Genomic DNA, 19,244 nt, shown 5'->3' on the forward strand with positions numbered 1-19,244 from the left:
GAAGGAAATATTACTTTCATGGCTACCGGTCTGCGATCTACCATAGTTGCTCACGTTCACGAAGCTTCATTTTACACCTTCCAACCACTTATCGCCACGTATAACGAAAAATGTTATAATTTGTTCGATAAATTAAAACAATTATAGTGACAGCCTAAAAAAACCCTCATTCCTCTTGTGTGATTACGTATCAAAACGATAAATTCGCGTAACTAAGTACATCTTAAATTATTATAAATTTATCACATTTGTTATAATGATATATCTACTCATATAAATAGGTATATTAACGTAAATTAAATACTGACACGGAAAATAATTAAATATGGTCTTTTATAAAGCTAAATTGTATAAATAACCCATTTGAGATTACTGATCACAATGTGTTTAAATTATGCTAACAACCTTATCCATATCGCACACTTTAGAATTTGACTAGTTACAAACTTGATCGCTTAATCGTACCGAGCCGACACAGGGATAATAAGACAGAGTCACAAACTATCGTAGCTTGGGGTCGAAGGCTGAACTTGATGGCAGTACATGGAACATACGTTAAGCATGGAGCAAACCTTAACGCTTGACAATCTAGGTACTAGTAGGTATCGCGAATTTTTGAGGTTGTACAGTTGACGTCAAAGATATGTCTACATTTTTGCACCTTTGTAATAAGGCGAAAAATGTAAACATCTTTGACGTCGACTAAACGTGCACTCGTACAGCGCAATCTGATTCAGCTGTCAAAACTCAAAACCCACGCCAACGATATTTTGCTCAGCTTTGGGGTCCTATTATATCTTCGTCTATGCTCTTGCTCCCTCCCGTTTTTATACTATAGATACCTAGACTTGATTTTATAATATCCCTCAATAACATTATTAAAGTTTACAAAAAGGAATAATTCATATAAATCGCATGCACAATGTTTCTTGATACAACTTTTTTTCAAATCTATAAAACACTTTTAATATGTACACTTATCCTAGTGGCATGTTGCACCCCTGTTTCCATGTTATTCGTTTACTTACATGGCTAAAGTCTACCGTCTCTAACGTTTCACTCCGTATCCTACGTGGGAGCCTCCTCGATTTGGTCCAGTATTACATTAACGCTAGCGTCCTGAGTTCTATTTAATAAAAAATCCAAATCGTTGGATATCTTGTTCAACATTCGGTCCGTCTCGGGCGAATCGTACACCTTCTTCCACTCCCTGTTCACCTGCTCGATGTCCGACTTAGACTTCGGCTCGTCTTTTAATATTTCCATGGAGGGGAGGGATATACTGGACGCGAAATCTTGATTTTTGCTAGATTTTTTTAGGCAGCTCTTGATGGGCGGCGACGGTATTTTGGAGACGTCCGGGTTCGACTGAACACAGAGGGTGCAGTTTTCTTTGGCGGTGTCGAACCGTTTTTCGGTGTAGGGTTCGAAGTCGACGGAGCAGGTGAGGAGAGGAGCGGGGGGGTCCTGGGGCGGGACGGGGGTGGCGTCGAGCACGCCGAGCTCGAGGCACACGCGCGCCAGGTACTCGGGCTGCGCGGCGTGTGCGGGGTGTGCGACGTGTGCGGGGTGTGCGACGTGTGCGGGGTGTGCGACGCGCGGGATGAGGTCGCACACGGCGCGCGAGTGGCGCTCATAGCGGTGCGGGCTCAGCACCGTCTCCTTGTACTCCACGCAGCGCACGATGTCCGCGCGGCTGTCTGGAGTCGACTGCCGCCTGTTAAATGCACATATAACTTGAGTTAAACTAAAAATATATTAAATTATTTGGATCTGCAAACATATTCGAAAAGAAAGGATGACCGAACACAATGAAATAATGAAGGTGCTAAAAAGTGGGCGGAGGTAAGCATGAGTTAGGAAAACCGCAGGATCTGAGGATATACGTGGGTGATTATCATTTAATAGCTTTGTTAGGGTTTAAAGACAAAAGCATGGAATGGGGTCTCTATTGTTTCCCAAATAGTTTTAGGCCATAATGTATTGTTTGCCCGAATTTTCGTTAGTCATAATTCATTTCGTTCAGAAACGCGTCACTTTGCAGGATTGCCATAAAACAAACCTAACCTATCTATAGGATAACCTAACAAAAATCCTGAAATGTTAACGGTTTCAGTTTTATGAATATGACAAACAATAAATTATGACTTAAAACTTTATGGGAAACAACGGGACCCCGCATGGGAATGCCATCAGACTATAATTGGATCGAAGGTGAATTAAGTTTAACTACTCACTAGACAAGACGGTCGGTGCAACGCCCGGTCGCAGATAAAGTCGTTTCTTAACGACGGGCCGGTTGCAAGAGATATCGGGATGTGAAACTCTTAGAGGGAGGTCTTTGCTGAGCGGTAAGATGGCGCAGGCTAAGTAAACAAAATAAAATAATTTCAACAAAAATTCCACTAGTAATTATGGTTAAAAACAATACTAAGAAAATAAAACATGATGTTTAAAAATATAACTTGAATGATAACTTAGTACTATAGTTTTATAAATTAAGTATAAGATTAGATTATCTTTGCTTAGTTTGGGGCTAGATTGATCTGTGTAAGATGTCCCCTAATATTAAATTATTTATTTTTATTTATCTTCAATAAATTCGTCCTTGGTCACGTTATTGAAAGTTAATAGTAAGAAGGAAAACATTCGTGAAGAAACCTGATTGGTCCCAATACACCCTAGTTCACATCTGGGTTGGAAAGTCAGATGGCAGTCGCTTTTTAAACACTAGCGCCTATGTCAATTCTTTGGATTAGGTTGCCGAGTCGACCCCATGCTCCCCAAGAGAGCCGTGGCAGGCTAGGTGGACAGACATTGAAGATATGAGTAGGTACAAACATATCACTTAAATAGTCACTCTTAGCAACTCTTTTAAATAACAGCCATATTTTGCCGGCAGGATTCTAAAGCAGGCCACTCACACACCTGCCGCAGGGGCAATATTGGAATTGGACCCTTAATTGCCTCCTTGTGATGTGTGTAGAGAAGCAGGGGCAATTTTTCAGCCTAAAATTGCTCCGACCGCCGTGCGACCGGTATTGTCCCTGCGGCAGGTGTGTGAGTGGCCCGCTTAAGTGTCACCATTGGTATAGTACCGCCCTTCTGAGGTGAACTTTTCGCTTCAAACCTTAATCTTTCAAACAAAGGCCATTGTCTCTATTATCGCAAAACCGCTAGCTCCAGACTTAGCACGTGCCAGTACAACATTCATTTTGAAAAACAACCGGTATCGTCATAGTATTAAGGTTCAAATTTAATGTCACTGATATTCTAGATATTACGTTTTGGTAGTGTAGGACGATAGACCGCCCCGAAGCGATACGGCACTCATATTATTTTGATACTTAGTGTGGTGTTAAAAATGGAACGTGGTTATTTATTATATTGTTTTATTAAAATTATTAGCTTGCGGTGGTAAATGTAATAATTTACAAAGATGCAGCTGCAAGCATTGTTCGTGTCGTGTCATAGGTCGTGTAGAGATGAGAGTACCTGTGTAGCCGAGTGGGCGTGTCGAGCCCCGGCGCGGGCGCGCGCCAGTAGGCACCGGGCGACGAGGGCGTCGGCGAGGACTCTAAGGTGCCCACGCCACCGCGGCTCTCCACCTCACCGCCTTGTTTTATGTACACTGGACAGGCAAACAATCCCGTGGAAATCGAATAAAAATGTTAAACACATCTTATACACGTCTTAAACACGTCTTTGAAATTGACAGCTAATGTACAAATGGCATTGTTCATTGCTTCTATGGCTCCCGCATAATGATGCGGGAGCCATAGAAGGTAGGATCCTATAGAAGTGGTATACGCGTGCCTCCGTGAGGGACAAAACATAGGCAATGCGACACTAAGATTGGTCGAATTTATTTGTTGCCCACCATAATACATACTAATTTATGGTGGGCAATAAAAAAAGGTGAGACTGTGACAAGGACAAACAATAATAGCGCTTTCGCTGCTACTCCTACTGAAAGATACATAAGACTACTACTGACTATCCCGTTCGGTCATTTCCCCCCCACCCCTCATGCCTGATCCAGTTAAAATACTAGATTCATGGCGGGAGCTCTGGTTGTTAAATGTTGAAGTTTGGTAACTATGGCGACCACAAATATGGCAGCATACAGCGCCATCTACTTTAGCTGTCAAGTCCGGGGACAAGATTTATCGTCTTAAACTTTAAAAAATTCTATAAGATAATCAATTGGTTTTTAATACGAACATATTACTTAAGTGGCTGCCGTTTTGAACTTGTATATTAATGGACCAACTGTATTTGGAATCGATATCCAGAGCTTTCCGAACTGGTACATACCGATTATCAAAAATTCATATTATTAAACTACATCGTTTGTAAATGCTGTCTTGGATTACTTACAACTAAGCGACGTATCGCCAGCGGGCGAGTCTTGCCACTCCCTAGGCTCGCCCATAGAGAGTGCGCGCCTGGCTGATCGCAGGCACTCCTCGTCGCGGATTACGTAGCATATTAACATAGCGAGGCCCTGAAAAGAGTTATTTGTTTTACAAGGGGGCAAAGTTGTTGTTTAACCGCTCGTGCTAATATTGATACCCGAGCAAGCGAAAGATTCCAGAATTGAACCACGAGCGTAGAGAGTGGTTCGAAAAATGGAATCTTGAGCGTAGCGAGGGTTTTAAAGCACGAGGGTTAAACAAAATTTGCCCCCGAGTGAAACACAACATTTTTCACCACAACAACCCGAAGCAAATATTAAATGTAAAATATCAAACAAAATCAAACCAAATCAAATCCAAATGAATGTTATTAAATATTTATCATCCAAAATCATCATTTAAAAGTCAATTCTACCAGCAAACAAGAAAACAACTCAAAATTTGCATTTGATTACTTTGCCTCACATGTAAATAAAATGCAACTTTGCTATCGGTTTTTGAAGTGCAAAGTAAGCCTTTCCGAGCTGGTGTGGTGAAAAAAATTAAACAGTAGACCAGGTACGTCCTGTAAAACAATCAATATATTTAAAGCAATTGCAGATTATTCTCAGGACATCGGTTTTATATTTATCAACACTGGCCCGGGAGTCCAAACTTGATTTTACGTTATTATTAGGTATTAATTTATTACACATTACTTTTATACATCAGAATATGAGTATAAGTTGAGTTTTGTGGAGGGTGTGTTGGGTTTTCATCTTAACAATATTAGAGTAGAGTAGATACCTAAAGTTGCTCTCCGGCAATATACCTACTAAAGGGCAAGCTCGGATGTTGAAATCAAAGAACTTCTTTAGACTCCTTGTTTTATTGACTCAGTAATTCCACTCTGCACAATCCAAATCATACAAACTGCCGGCATTAACAATATAAAACTCTAATCATATAAAATTATCACAGCGTCTTATTGTTAGTTACTTCTGATTGTCTTTTTTAGGGTTCCGTAGCCAAATGGCAAAAAACGGAACCCTTATAGATTCGTCATGTCTGTCTGTCTGTCCGTCTGTCCGTCTGTCCGTCCGTATGTCACAGCCACTTTTCTCCGAAACTATAAGAACTATACTGTTGAAACTTGGTAAGTAGATGTATTCTGTGAACCGCATTAAGATTTTCACACAAAAATAGAAAAAAAACAATAAATTTTTGGGGTTCCCCATACTTCGAACTGAAACTCAAAAATTTTTTTTTCATCAAACCCATACGTGTGGGGTATCTATGGATAGGTCTTCAAAAATGATATTGAGGTTTCTAATATCATTTTTTTCTAAACTGAATAGTTTGCGCGAGAGACACTTCCAAAGTGGTAAAATGTGTGTCCCCCCCCTGTAACTTCTAAAATAAGAGAATGATAAAACTAAAAAAAATATATGATGTACAATACCATGTAAACTTCCACCGAAAATTGGTTTGAACGAGATCTAGTAAGTAGTTTTTTTTTATACGTCATAAATCGCCTAAATACGGAACCCTTCATGGGCGAGTCCGACTCGCACTTGGCCGCTTTTTTTAATTCCTCCTCCCGTCCCGGCATCTGTCACTTTTCCCGCGCATCGCGCCTAAGTTTGTTTTTAAAACGGTCTCACACTAATAAGGCACGTTCACATTTACATACAATTTGCTAAAGTTTAAATATAAAACTACAATTAATTATGGACGCGATGTCGGAAGTCGGAACCTAACAGTACTCAGCATATACATAATTCTCTGGTTTCGTTCGTTCAGTTCTTGAGAAGAGCTCTGTGCAGTTATTGTTTAGCCAGTTGGGTGAATCATAAATCTTATTGTAATGACATCAAGTGGTTAATGACTGAGAAGAATAAATACGTACGTTGGCGAGGGCCGCGGCGGAAAGCGCAGCGACGTGCGAAATGCGTCGCTCGCCCGGCTGCGCGTACGCCACGCCCGCCGCTTGTGCTGCCGAAGTAGTTAGCAACAATGCTAGCGTATGTCGAACCACGCGTGTCCTGAATTACATAAATTACATTAAGTCTGCATACATAAACATCAATTACTTAATTTAAAAAAATGGTCCCTCTAACCAGATATTTGGATGTTGTCTAAAGCACAATAATATTACGTTGCGATGACATGTCACCGCGCATCGTGAAAAATCAGTGCCGGCATTTCATGTGGAATAGGTAAAGTAAGATAGTCTTATGGTACCTAGTACACGTGCCATAACTATTCAAAACTTGGTTTTCTATTACGTAGAACTGTTTGGATGACAGCTGTTCATTGCTTTATCGTTTGGATTCAGCTGAAGTGACCGCCCCTAAATATTCATCAGTCAAAGCGATAGATTATCTGATGTAGTCTATGTCTATATTGTCTATGTGATGAAATACTAACCGGTCAGCGAGGTAGCTCCGCCGTTCCGCAGGAACCTTATGCGTGATAGTGCGCAATCGCAACGCAGCGCACAAAGCGAGCGCGAGGCACAGCAAAGCTAGTAGCGCGCAGCCCGCCGCGCACACTACTTGCGCCGCAGCGCCCAGTTGTAGAGGCGCACCGCCCCATAACCGCGCCGTCAGCCACGCCAGAGTGCACACTCCTGGAATAAAAAAAACGGCCAAGTGCGAGTCGGACTCGCCCATGAAGGGTTCCGTATTTAGGCGATTTATGACGTATTAAAAAAAAACTACTTGCTAGATCTCGTTCAAACCAATTTTCGGTGGAAGTTTACATGGTAATGTACATCATATATTTTTTTTAGTTTTATCATTCTCTTATTTTAGAAGTTAGGGGGGGGGGGGACACACATTTTACCACTTTGGAAGTGTCTCTCGCGCAAACTATTCAGTTTAGAAAAAAATTATATTAGAAACCTCAATATCATTTTTGAAGACCTATCCATAGATATCCCACACGTATGGGTTTGATGAAAAAAAAAATTTTGAGTTTCAGTTCGAAGTATGGGGAACCCCAAAAATTTATTGTTTTTTTTTTCTATTTTTGTGTGAAAATCTTAATGCGGTTCACAGAATACATCTACTTACCAAGTTTCAACAGTATAGTTCTTATAGTTTCGGAGAAAAGTGGCTGTGACATACGGACGGACAGACAGACGGACAGACAGACGGACAGACAGACGGACAGACAGACATGACGAATCTATAAGGGTTCCGTTTTTTGCCATTTGGCTACGGAACCCTAAAAAACCGGTAGTCGAAAAAAAAGAGAGAAAAGCGGGGACGTTAGTATGGAGGAGCGGTCGCGCGCGGTCTGTCATTTTCGTCTTAATGGTAATTATTTGAGTTGAGTTTGCTTGCTTTGCGCCTACCGGTAGTCAGTTAACTCCGTATAATTGGTATGGTGTTTCCATGGAATTTTATTTAAAACTGGTAACTTTTATGCAACTTTTGTCGCGCACAGCGCGATTCGCCATATAAAAGTCGGTATGTATCAAAACTAGTAATGTCAGTCTATATTTTGATGTGTGGTAACACCACTTGTTCTGACTAACTTTTGCTTGATGGTACTGTGAATAAGATGGCGGGAAGAGTGTGCCGCGTACACGAGGTAATGAGCGGAGATCGTGGTAGTAAGATCAGTTAGGAGCCACGAGCTTCTAGGAGGCCCAATGCCCCATCAGAAACACATCAGGTGAGTGTTTGCTTTGCCATATTATTATGTCGACATAAACGTGCATCATAAGGTGGAAAGATGAGGAGACGGTTATAGCATATCGTTCTTTCCGTTAGTAGTAGTCCAATCTTGCAGTGCACTGCACACTTGGTAGTCAAGGAAATTGGACATGTATTTGAGGTGTGTCCGGGCACGGTCGACTGAGTTGGAGCAACCGTGGCGAGACTATGGGGAAGGTGGAGGTCTCCGGGGGGGCATAGCCCCCCCGTCCGGCTAAGTGACAAATGTGCAAATCTGATAAGAGTCACCAGGGATATGGCCCTGTATAGACCGGAGCAAGTCGACCGATGCCCAACTGGAGGTGCATAGCCATTAAGTAGTATGTGGGTTAGCAACCACACAGAGCTTAAACGAGATGGAAGGGCACCAAGTAAAACTGAATCATTCATGTGAGTGATACAACCACATGAGAGAGGCAAGTCCTCATTTTATCTGTATACACATAATTAAGTAGAGTGGAATAAAGTTGGTCGACTCATCTTTCCATTCTAATGATATAAATGTGTAATTTATATATATTCATGCCGTCCATATGTATATGTGAACCCAGCAATTAGTATTTCATACATATATTGTACAGGAGCGACGACATTTTGGTGGAGCGTGCTGGGATAACTATATAAATGAGCCGGATAAGCGAGGCTTATTTTTATCAAAATTATTTATTTTATCATGATTTGCTGTTGCAATCATGTTATATAGTGTTTAATAATAAAGAAATTAATCTGAGTACCATTTATTTTAGTAGTAAGGAAAATATGTATATTTGTATTTTGAAATTATACTAGTTCATAAGTCCTTTTATACTGAGTGATTGTCAGTCTCTAAAAGGGGAGAACTGAAAGGCACACAGTTCAAGAGTAAAAGGATAATTGCGTGGTTTGGAAGTGCGTAGAAAGTTTGAAAAAATTTCAACTGCAAATAATTAAAAAAAAATATAGCACAAGTGTATGTAGTAGAATATCGTGTAAAGTGCACTTAAATGAAATAATAACTTAAACCATTCATTCGTTTCATCCGAATGTCTATGGTGCTAGTGCGTTCCCAAGTAATCGATTCTAACCGATTCGTTTGAAGTGAGCGATACTTGAAACTAATATAATGTTTTAGGTGATATTAATACAAAGGTAAATATTAAACAAGTTTTAATCTTGTTTTAGTTTGCAAAAATATGTAAACGATAAATATTTGTTCAGTAAACTCTTGGGTTTTACGAATTGAACGAATAGTCAAAATCGGTATTATGTAATCTCAGTGTGACAACACTACTATGGAATTTTCTTCTCGCATTTGCCGCCTTTTCGTTTGTTGTCAAATGCCAAACTTGTCATGAACATTTTGCTGTCTGGTGGTCGAGTATTTTTAAATGGAAAATAACTTTTAATTAGAATTATCCATTCTAATTGGATTAGTGTTTGCGAGTATATTTCGGTGTAACAGTGAATAGTTGTTGATAGAATACGACGATCAATAGGAAATATATCACGGATCAAGGTAAATATGCATCATGTTCTCTACGTGCATAGTACCGACGCGCTGCAATATTTCGGCGGTGCCAAGAAGTAAAATCCTTTGTTATTTGTTAATTTCAGTTCGTAGAGGATAAAACACGGAGTCAGGGGTTTCGTGTGAAGCATACGTAGGATAGTGATACATTGTACTTATTCACAATGGAAGATATCTTGGCTAACATGGTCCAAATGCGACAAAATAAATTGAAAACGTACATCGAAAACATTCAGTCTAACGATGCCGGTGATCTCATAATTGGAAGTGCGTCCGGTACGATAAGACAGTTACAGAATCTAATTAGCAAACTACAAAATGAAATACGGCACTATACGACTACCTCGTCGAACCCTGAAGTTACTGTAATTAACCAGGCTATGGAGATTCAACTCCAGGCGGAGGATTTAATCGTGAATATAGAGACATCCATGGCAGTTGTAGCTGATCAGCATAATACAACAACGGAACGACAAATGAATATCAAACTTCCAAAACTGCAACTACCAAAGTTTGATGGTGATCAGCTACGGTGGTCAGAATTTTGGGATCGGTTTGTGTCCAATGTAGACAACCAGCCCATGGCCGAGGCTGATAAACTTAATTATTTGTTAAGTAGTCTGGAGGGCAAGGCAATGGAAGCTGTAGCGGGCATCAGTATAACAAATCACAATTATGCCATTGCCGTGGAGGCTCTCAAGTCGAGGTATGGGTCGAACGATGCCCTGATAGATGTCCACTACACTGCGCTTACCAACTTGGGTCGAGCAGAATATTCAGCTTCCAGTTGTAGGCATACTTTAGACCAGATTGAGCGGCATCTGCGGGTCCTGGAAAAGTTAGGTGAAGACACAGCAGGAAACCACCTACGGGCAAACATACTTGCCAAATTTCCAGAAGAAGTTTTACACCAATATCACCTTATGCCTCAACATTCAACAGATAATTCAACCTCGACAGTCAGACGGGTTTTACTGGACATTGTTATGGCTATGGAGAAAGCCCAGACCCAACCAATACCAAAAGGACTGGACGCGAAACAAGTCATCACTACTGAAGTTCTCCAAACTAGATCTGATCCAGTACAAAATGACTCAAAATACAGACCAAGAAGAAACTTAAAAAGGAAAGCAGAAAATCCCGTTAAAGATAACATTCCTCCAAAAAAGAAGACCCGGTTACCTTGCATTTTCTGCAAGCTCCAAAATCATAATAGTGTGGATTGCAGGAGGTACAGTGACAATGAATCTAGAAAAAAGCAACTGTCTGGTAGATGTCACAAGTGTCTGAAACGGAACCATAATACAGATCAATGCCATAGAAAAATAAAATGCTACCGATGTGGTGATGGACACCTCCAGCTTTTGTGTCCAAAGCCAAGAGGTAAGGAAGATTTGCCTGTCAGTTGGCAAACAATGGTAAAGTGCTATATAGCAAATATAAATAAATACAATTTTTTACAGACAGCAGTGGCACAAATCAGCAACCCCAACAACAACAAAACAAGCAAACATAAGTGCAGACTTGTATTGGACTGTGGCTCACAGAGGAGTTACATAACTGTACGGGCTGCTTCCAAACTACAGCTATTACCGGATAATGAAGACCGACTCTTAGTGTTCACGTTTGGAGAAACTATTCCAAAGGAAATGCCGAGCCCTTCAGTGGAAGTTGTGTTAGAAACCAAGCGTGGCACCAAAAAACAAGTAAGAGTAAATATCGTTCCACATATTACTGAGAAGTTACCGATAGCTAAATTTGATCACTCAAGGGTTGATCTAGCGGCCGATGACGATTCTATTGGTGAAAATGTGAACCTCTTAATAGGGAACGATTATTATGAAGGTTTCAGACGTCAAGAGAAGATACAACTTAAGGATAACCTGTATTTGATCGATACTGACTTTGGTTGGCTGTATTCTGGAGATGAAAACCGTAAACGCACTACCCCAGAAAATATTCTAACTGTGACTACTTACTGCCACTGTCATAGTTCAAGCTGCCCTTATTTTACCGAACCGGACTTACCGCTCAGGAACATTGATATTAAATTTCTATGGTCTCTTGAGTGTATTGGCATAAATGACTCTCCAAAAGCCACTAGACAAGAGGAAGCTGTAAAACATTTCAATGACACCATACAATACAACAATGGACGTTATGAAGTAACGTGGCCATGGATTGAATATCCACCTCAGCTTCCTGTAAATTTCGGCATGGCGTTAGGAAGACTGAAGAGCTTGGTCAATAGATTGGATTCAGCAACGCTGCAAGAATATGATGATATTCTGAAGGAGCAACTAAACGGAAATGTCATTGAAATAGTTGAACCACATAGGAATGACACCGAACACCCTGTGCACTACCTTGCTCATCACATTGTAAAAAATGAAGGAAAACGCGGGAGGATTGTGTACGATGCTTCAATGAGAAGCATGGACAAGAAAAGCCTGAACGAATGTCTGTATAGTGGGCCCTCCATGCTTGAGGATCTCACAGCCCTTCTTCTGAAGTTTAGGACAAAGAAAATAGCAATCGTCGCCGATGTAGAAAAGGCATTCTTGCAGGTAGGACTTCAAGAGAAGGACCGTGATGTGACAAGATTTCTGTGGGCTAAAGACATCACAAAGGACCTAACGGGAGACAATCTGTTATATCTACGATTTTGCCGAGTCCCGTTTGGCATAATTTCAAGTCCGTTTCTCCTGACAGCGACTATTAGATATCACATGTCACAGACAGATGGAAACTTACTGAAGGATATAGCTAACAATTGTTATGTAGACAATCTAGTAACTGGAGCGAACTCTGTGAAAGAAGCGCAAGAAATTTATGAAAAGACGAGAGAAACCTTTGGGCAAATATCTATGAATATAAGAGATTGGTTATCAAATAATAAGGAATTTCTTGATCTTGTGCCTTCAGAGCAGCAAGCAAAACATGAAAATACAGTAAAAATTCTTGGATTGTCGTGGAACGTGAAAAGGGACACCGTGAAATTAAGAATTACTGATCAACACTTTGACAAAGATGCACCAGTCAACACTAAGAGGAAGGTACTTCGTACTTTAGCCCGGATCTACGATCCATGTGGTTTCATTTGCCCATTAACCTTACCATTGAAGGTGTTGTTTCGGAGCATCTGTGATCAAAAACATAAATGGGACACCAACCTACCGGATGACTTGGTGCAGTCCATGCAGGAAATATTGAACGTAATAAAAACAGCAGTAAATCTGGAATTGCCGAGATGTGTAACAAATGTCAATCCAGAGCTAGAGACAACATACCAGTTACATGGGTTTTCTGATGCCTCAAAGGCTGGATATGCTGCTGTTATTTATCTAACAACAAGAAGCAACCAAGGCACATCAATCTCATTCTTAATGGGAAAGTCTAGGATAGCCAAAGGTGAAGACACAAGTGAACTTCATATCCCGAAATTAGAGCTACTGGGTTTGCTCATAGCAAGTAGACTCTTGAAATATGTGAGAGAGAACCTATCTCTTCCAATAAGCAAGGAAATGTTGTGGACCGATAGTTTGGTCGTACATGGATGGATGCGGTCAGATAAATTGTTACCGCCCTTTGTATCAAACAGAGTAGAAGAGATCAGAAAAAACCAAATGGGAGCAGAGTTGTACTATATCAACACTAAAATGAACCCAGCTGATGTTGCCACAAGGCCTGACAGATGGAGTCAATCCAAGGAACTTTGGTTTAATGGTCCCACATTCTTAAAAGAGGATGAGACAATGTGGCCTACAGATAGATACTATATGAACCATATGACAGTCCTTTCTGTTGCGGAGGGCCTGGACCAGAGTGGACACAGTAGTATACCGGAAACTGATGATGGTCCAGGAAATGAGCCAAGAACTGTTGAAGCAAATGATAACCAACAGATGGAAATTGAAGACCAAATCGACCAGTTGACAAACAATAATTTAAGGGACGACATTCCAGAGATTTACTCAGTACAGGACACACCACCTTCACTGAACTCGGCAGCTAGTACTATAGCAGAAATAAAGAAACTGCAAAAACTTCATTTCGCCAACGAGATTGCAGGAAAGGTAACACATCTGACTAGAAATCTTGGACTGTTTCTAGATGTGGATGGTGTACTGAGATGTCAGGGACGAATGGTCAACACCACATGGAATTATGATATGAAACATCCTATATTGCTTCCCAGAGACTGTGAATTCACAAAAAGGATAATCAAGGAAACTCATGAAAGCAATTATCATGTTGGCACTACACATACTCTTAGTCTCATTAGAGAGAAGTACTGGATTCCACAAGGTAAACGTCAGGTGGAACGAGTGATCTCGAGATGTCAGCGGTGTGTCAAACACGGCGGTGGCCCTTATCGTCTGCCAACTGCGCCTGATCTACCTACTGAAAGAGTGAACTATAGCACACCATTCACGTACTGTGGAGTAGATTATTTTGGACCTCTTTATGTGAACACACCAACTGGCAAACAGAAAAGGTGGGTTGCCCTATTCACTTGTTTAGCTGTTCGAGCCATTCATCTTGAGATTGTTAACAACTTGACTGCAGAAGAATGTCTCCTGGCACTCAGAAGATTTGCTGCTACTAGAAACACACCACAAAGACTGTATTCAGACAATGCCACATGTTTCAAACTAACATCTGAAGTTGTTAGTAAGCCATATTGCATTGAAAAGGGAATTGAATGGAGGTTTATACCTCAGCTGGCTCCGTGGCATGGTGGATTCTATGAACGACTGATAGGTGTAGTGAAGCATTCTCTAAAGCGCACTCTCGAAAAGCACCTTCTCGGAGACAGCAAGCTGTTAACTGTGTTAAAAGAGGTAGAAGCTGTAGTCAACTCAAGACCACTTACTAAAATTGGAACCGAAGTGATCCACATATTAAGACCAGCCGATTTCCTAAGCCTGGGGAAATGCTTAACTTTGACTCCAGCAATGAACAGTGTTTGTACTGTAGACAGTTCCAAACTTCAAGTTAACCTAATAGAAAGCTGGAAGAAGGGTCTGATAGTCCTAGAGGAATTTAAGAAAATATTCATGGCACAGTACCTGACGAGTCTGAGGGAGAGATACCAAAACTCTCCTAAACAACCAAGAATTGTCTCTGATTGCGAACCTAAAATAGGGGACATCGTTCAAATAAAATCAGATCTTAAAAACCGCGAGTTATGGAAAGTCGGGAAGATAGCAGAGCTCATAAGGAGTGCAGATGGTAAACATAGGGTCGCTAAAGTTAAAGTTGGAGACTCCATAATGACCCGGTCTGTAGGTCATCTCTACCCGCTAGAGACTGAAACAGATGACTCTCCACAAACTGGAGCGACTGAGGAGGAACAAACTGCACCACCTCTAGACACGCCAATTGAGTATTTGGATCTGGATGCTGCCCCGAGCGCAAGCGATAGCATACAGCCACCACAAACCAATCCAGTACCTGAGAATCATGACGAGGTATTAGTCGCTGCTGAGGAAGTAATGAATGTGCAAGAATCTATGATGGATACTGAGACATCAAGATCTGAGGAAGTTACTTCCAACCCTGACAGTATCCTGCCGGGAACTAGAACTAAGAGGGACGCTGCTATTCGAGCCAGAGAGAAAATCCTGGAGTGGACGCGTCACCTGCTCACACTACTGCAATAAGACTCCTTTTTGCCTGTGGAGTGTCGCGCACAGCGCGATTCGCCATATAAAAGTCGGTATGTATCAAAACTAGTAATGTCAGTCTATATTTTGATGTGTGGTAACACCACTTGTTCTGACTAACTTTTGCTTGATGGTACTGTGAATAAGATGGCGGGAAGAGTGTGCCGCGTACACGAGGTAATGAGCGGAGATCGTGGTAGTAAGATCAGTTAGGAGCCACGAGCTTCTAGGAGGCCCAATGCCCCATCAGAAACACATCAGGTGAGTGTTTGCTTTGCCATATTATTATGTCGACATAAACGTGCATCATAAGGTGGAAAGATGAGGAGACGGTTATAGCATATCGTTCTTTCCGTTAGTAGTAGTCCAATCTTGCAGTGCACTGCACACTTGGTAGTCAAGGAAATTGGACATGTATTTGAGGTGTGTCCGGGCACGGTCGACTGAGTTGGAGCAACCGTGGCGAGACTATGGGGAAGGTGGAGGTCTCCGGGGGGGCATAGCCCCCCCGTCCGGCTAAGTGACAAATGTGCAAATCTGATAAGAGTCACCAGGGATATGGCCCTGTATAGACCGGAGCAAGTCGACCGATGCCCAACTGGAGGTGCATAGCCATTAAGTAGTATGTGGGTTAGCAACCACACAGAGCTTAAACGAGATGGAAGGGCACCAAGTAAAACTGAATCATTCATGTGAGTGATACAACCACATGAGAGAGGCAAGTCCTCATTTTATCTGTATACACATAATTAAGTAGAGTGGAATAAAGTTGGTCGACTCATCTTTCCATTCTAATGATATAAATGTGTAATTTATATATATTCATGCCGTCCATATGTATATGTGAACCCAGCAATTAGTATTTCATACATATATTGTACAGGAGCGACGACAACTTTAGAATTCGGTTTACTTTGGTCATTTCGATGACAATGCTAACATGGAGTAGATCAGATGATGCGGTCGGAAGGTGTTTCGCAGGAACTTGTTGGTCACAGGAGAACGCAAATAAAGGCAGACAGTAGTCAGAAATAAAAGCGTGTATTAAAATGTTTTGATAGTAACTTGTTTACATAGTTAATTTTGTTTAAAATTATCGATCAACCTACATGTCGCTCAACGACTATCAGTTTGCGGCGCTCGCAGTTGAGACTTTGGGTCCCTAGTCAGCCGACATGAAAACGTTCATCGGGGCAGTGTCGGCGCGGCTGGTCGAAACCACAGGGGATCCCAGGGCTGGCGCGTACCTCTCTCAACGCATTTCACTTGCGATACAGAGAGGTAACGCCGCCAGTGTCATGGGGTCCATGCCGCAGACAGATTTGTTGGATGGGGTGTTATTTTTATAATTGGTTTATAGGTAGTTTGTGTTTTTTATTTTATTTCTAGTTATCTTATAATTGTAATGTGTTTGTTACTTTAATAACCTTTTAGTCTTTAAATACCTACATGTTTAAGAAGCCTATCAATACCTGCTAGCAGCCCCACGGACGGCGCCCGCTGCTGGCGGCCGGCCAACTCGGCTTGCAGCAGCAGCGGTTGTGCGCACAACGCCGCGCAGCCCGCGCACCAGCACGCCGCGCACACCCAGCCCAGTGCGCCGGGGCAGGCCTCCTCCTGCAAAAAAAAAATGCCTCGGTCTCGTGCCTCGTTCGATCATTTAGATAATGGAAAGAAGAAGTTGATAAGAAACTAGCAAATGTTGCATAAACATGTTTTTTCGAAGTGACAACTCACACCCAAGAAAGCCAGGTTCAGGAATATGCGTAGAACTCAAGATAATGGCGCTACTTAGCTATTAAAACTGTTTAGTGTCACACTCCTGCAGCATACTACTATTACTGTGTGGAATATTTATCTATACGATAGCCTTCACCTGGACGGACGACAACTACGCCTTCTCGCTTGAAGCCAATTCCATGTCATTTTCACATTTCCATAGTTAATATGAATCTGCCTAGTGGGTATTAGGCAGATTAGGTACCCTCTACAACAGTGCTAAAATCGCTGCAAAGTAATCTCACGGATGAAATACGAACCTCTCTAGTATCGCACTCGAGTAACGTCAAGAGCGCTGCGGAATGTGTTCCTGCTGTGGCCGCCTTCAGCAGCACGGGCAGCCGCGCCTTCCTTCCCGACGCTAGCCCCAGCACTTGGAGCGCTGCTGCCGCCAAGCACATGGCGCCGCCAAGACCGACTGTAATCTTCACTATTCCACGGAGATCTTTCTCCACATCAGTCTGAAATGGATAGAAATATTAAAATTACTTATTTGTTGATATTCACAAGAACGGTTTATTTACACTAGCTCTAGTAAGCTCAAAAATTTACAGCTGAGTATAGACTATTGGACTCTGCTGTGACGTCAAGAAGATTTGCGGTGTATTAGGACACAAGACATATATGCAAAGCTAGCTTTGCTTGTCTTGTGTGTAGCTACCAGACGAATCTTTGAAAGAGTCTTCCAGATAATATATAAGATTAGCCGGCTTATTTTATCACAAGCGAGGGAGGGATTATTATTATAACGGTTAACGGTAACGGTAAGCGAGGGAGGTACTTGGAACAAAACTGCCATCCCCAGTAAGTCCAAATAGTCCGAGACCTTCTTGAGCAGTGAGCCGCTATTCCGAATTGGAACATGTTCTTACAGAACTACGAACGCATGTTTAAAAAAAACCGCCTTTTAAAAAGTTGTCCAAGCTAGGGTTACTTACGAGAGTGGACCTAGCGATTGTGAACAGTGCGTAAGTGCCCAGCCCTCGGCAGCGGCACGTCACATGCGTAGGCTCGGTGACTCGCACTTCGCAAGCCTTTGTGCTCCATGCGCGCGGCTCTTCCACCGTGCGTACACCGCAGGCCAGCTTCGACGCTGATAAACAAAAAAAACGGTAGTTGAATTGTCTGGTTTGAAGTTTCTGGCACAATACATTTTTATATGAATATTGTATATAATACCTTTTCCATTAATTAACCAAAATAATAATAAAGGTAATAAGTATATTTATTATTGAAATTCTAAGTCCCGTAGAAACGAAGTGAGGCCTGTTGGATTAAAGGCTCGTTGATGTTTTTTGTTCTATTCGCTCCGTGCGTGGCTGTGGCGCCCCGCCACCAACTTCGTACATATCCAATGCATGTATTATGTGTTATCTAATGATTACTATAGCTCTCTAAATTGTCGCATAATGAATATTATACGAGGGGCGTTCAAAATATTCTCGGTATTGATATCTTACAACCTCTTCTAAAATTTCTTTCGTTACTGGCCGCTAAGGTTTATTCATTGACATTAAAAAAAAGTATAATTCGAAGCGAGATGTTCTTTTGTTTTTATGCAATTGCTGAACAAACATGAACATCATGTGGGAATTGACAATGTTAACTAAATTAGAACATCGATGCGTGATAAAATTCTTGACAAAACAGGGTAAAAATCAAAAAACCATAAAAGAGGAAATGGATTGTGTTTACCGTGAGTCTGCTCCTTCTTTATCTACCATTCAAAAGTGGTCAAGCGAGTTTAAACGTGGAAGGGAGAGTGTTGAAGACGACCCTAGACCTGGCCGGCCTGTAGTAGCTACTTCACAAGAAAATATTGATAAAGTGGAAAAACTTATATTGGAAGATGGTCGAGTGAAGGTAAAATCTATAGCACAAGTAACCAATCTCTCTATTGGTACCATACATGATATTATCCATGACCATCTTAATATGTCAAAAGTAAGTGCAAGATGGGTTCCGCGAATGCTGACTCGGCTTCAAAAAGGCATGCGTGTAGCTTGTTGTTCCGATTTTATTGACCTGTGCGGTGAAAATCCTGATGAGGTGCTGCAAAGAATAGTTACTGGAGATGAAACCTGGGTTCATCATTATGACCCAGAGAGTAAACAAGAGTCCATGCAGTGGCACATTAAGGGTTCAGCTCATCCCAAGAAGTTCAAGG

General features: G+C 41.6%; 2 protein-coding genes across 5 annotated transcripts in view; one reads left to right on the forward strand and one right to left on the reverse strand.

Moving 5' to 3' along the window:
- Nucleotides 1–949: 949 nt before the first annotated feature.
- LOC134655682 (uncharacterized) overlaps nucleotides 950–19,244 on the reverse strand; it is a 500,300-nt gene continuing 482,005 nt past the window's right edge. For 3 of the 4 annotated variants that reach the window (XM_063511128.1, XM_063511127.1, XM_063511126.1), the window contains exons 19-27: nucleotides 18,016–18,170; nucleotides 17,338–17,538; nucleotides 16,771–16,915; nucleotides 6,828–7,029; nucleotides 6,307–6,442; nucleotides 4,381–4,507; nucleotides 3,496–3,631; nucleotides 2,238–2,366; nucleotides 1,596–1,717 (exon numbers count right to left, since the gene is read on the reverse strand). In XM_063511128.1, coding sequence (XP_063367198.1) covers nucleotides 2,285–2,366; nucleotides 3,496–3,631; nucleotides 4,381–4,507; nucleotides 6,307–6,442; nucleotides 6,828–7,029; nucleotides 16,771–16,915; nucleotides 17,338–17,538; nucleotides 18,016–18,170 — 1,184 coding nt within the window. In that variant the 3' untranslated portion in view covers nucleotides 1,596–1,717; nucleotides 2,238–2,284. Of the gene's footprint in view, nucleotides 1,718–2,237; nucleotides 2,367–3,495; nucleotides 3,632–4,380; nucleotides 4,508–6,306; nucleotides 6,443–6,827; nucleotides 7,030–16,770; nucleotides 16,916–17,337; nucleotides 17,539–18,015; nucleotides 18,171–19,244 lie in introns of all 4 variants that reach the window. The other variant, XM_063511129.1, reaches the window with a different exon arrangement.
- On the forward strand, nucleotides 10,616–15,295 carry LOC134656007 (uncharacterized). Its single transcript, XM_063511524.1, has 2 exons — nucleotides 10,616–10,711; nucleotides 11,093–15,295. Exons 1-2 carry the CDS (start codon nucleotides 10,616–10,618, stop codon nucleotides 15,293–15,295), a joined length of 4,299 nt encoding a protein of 1,432 aa, XP_063367594.1.

This window comes from Cydia amplana, chromosome 17 (assembly GCF_948474715.1).
Source record: "Cydia amplana chromosome 17, ilCydAmpl1.1, whole genome shotgun sequence".
In the NCBI taxonomy this organism is placed as follows: Eukaryota; Metazoa; Arthropoda; class Insecta; order Lepidoptera; family Tortricidae; genus Cydia; species Cydia amplana.

Bases quoted from the DNA above. Each gene is read 5' to 3' on its own strand.
- LOC134656007 (XM_063511524.1), top strand. From the start codon at position 10,616: ATGGCTATGGAGAAAGCCCAGACCCAACCAATACCAAAAGGACTGGAC. The intron at 10,712-11,092 runs GTACAAAATGAC...AATTTTTTACAG, and splicing joins TCCAAACTAGATCTGATCCA to ACAGCAGTGGCACAAATCAG.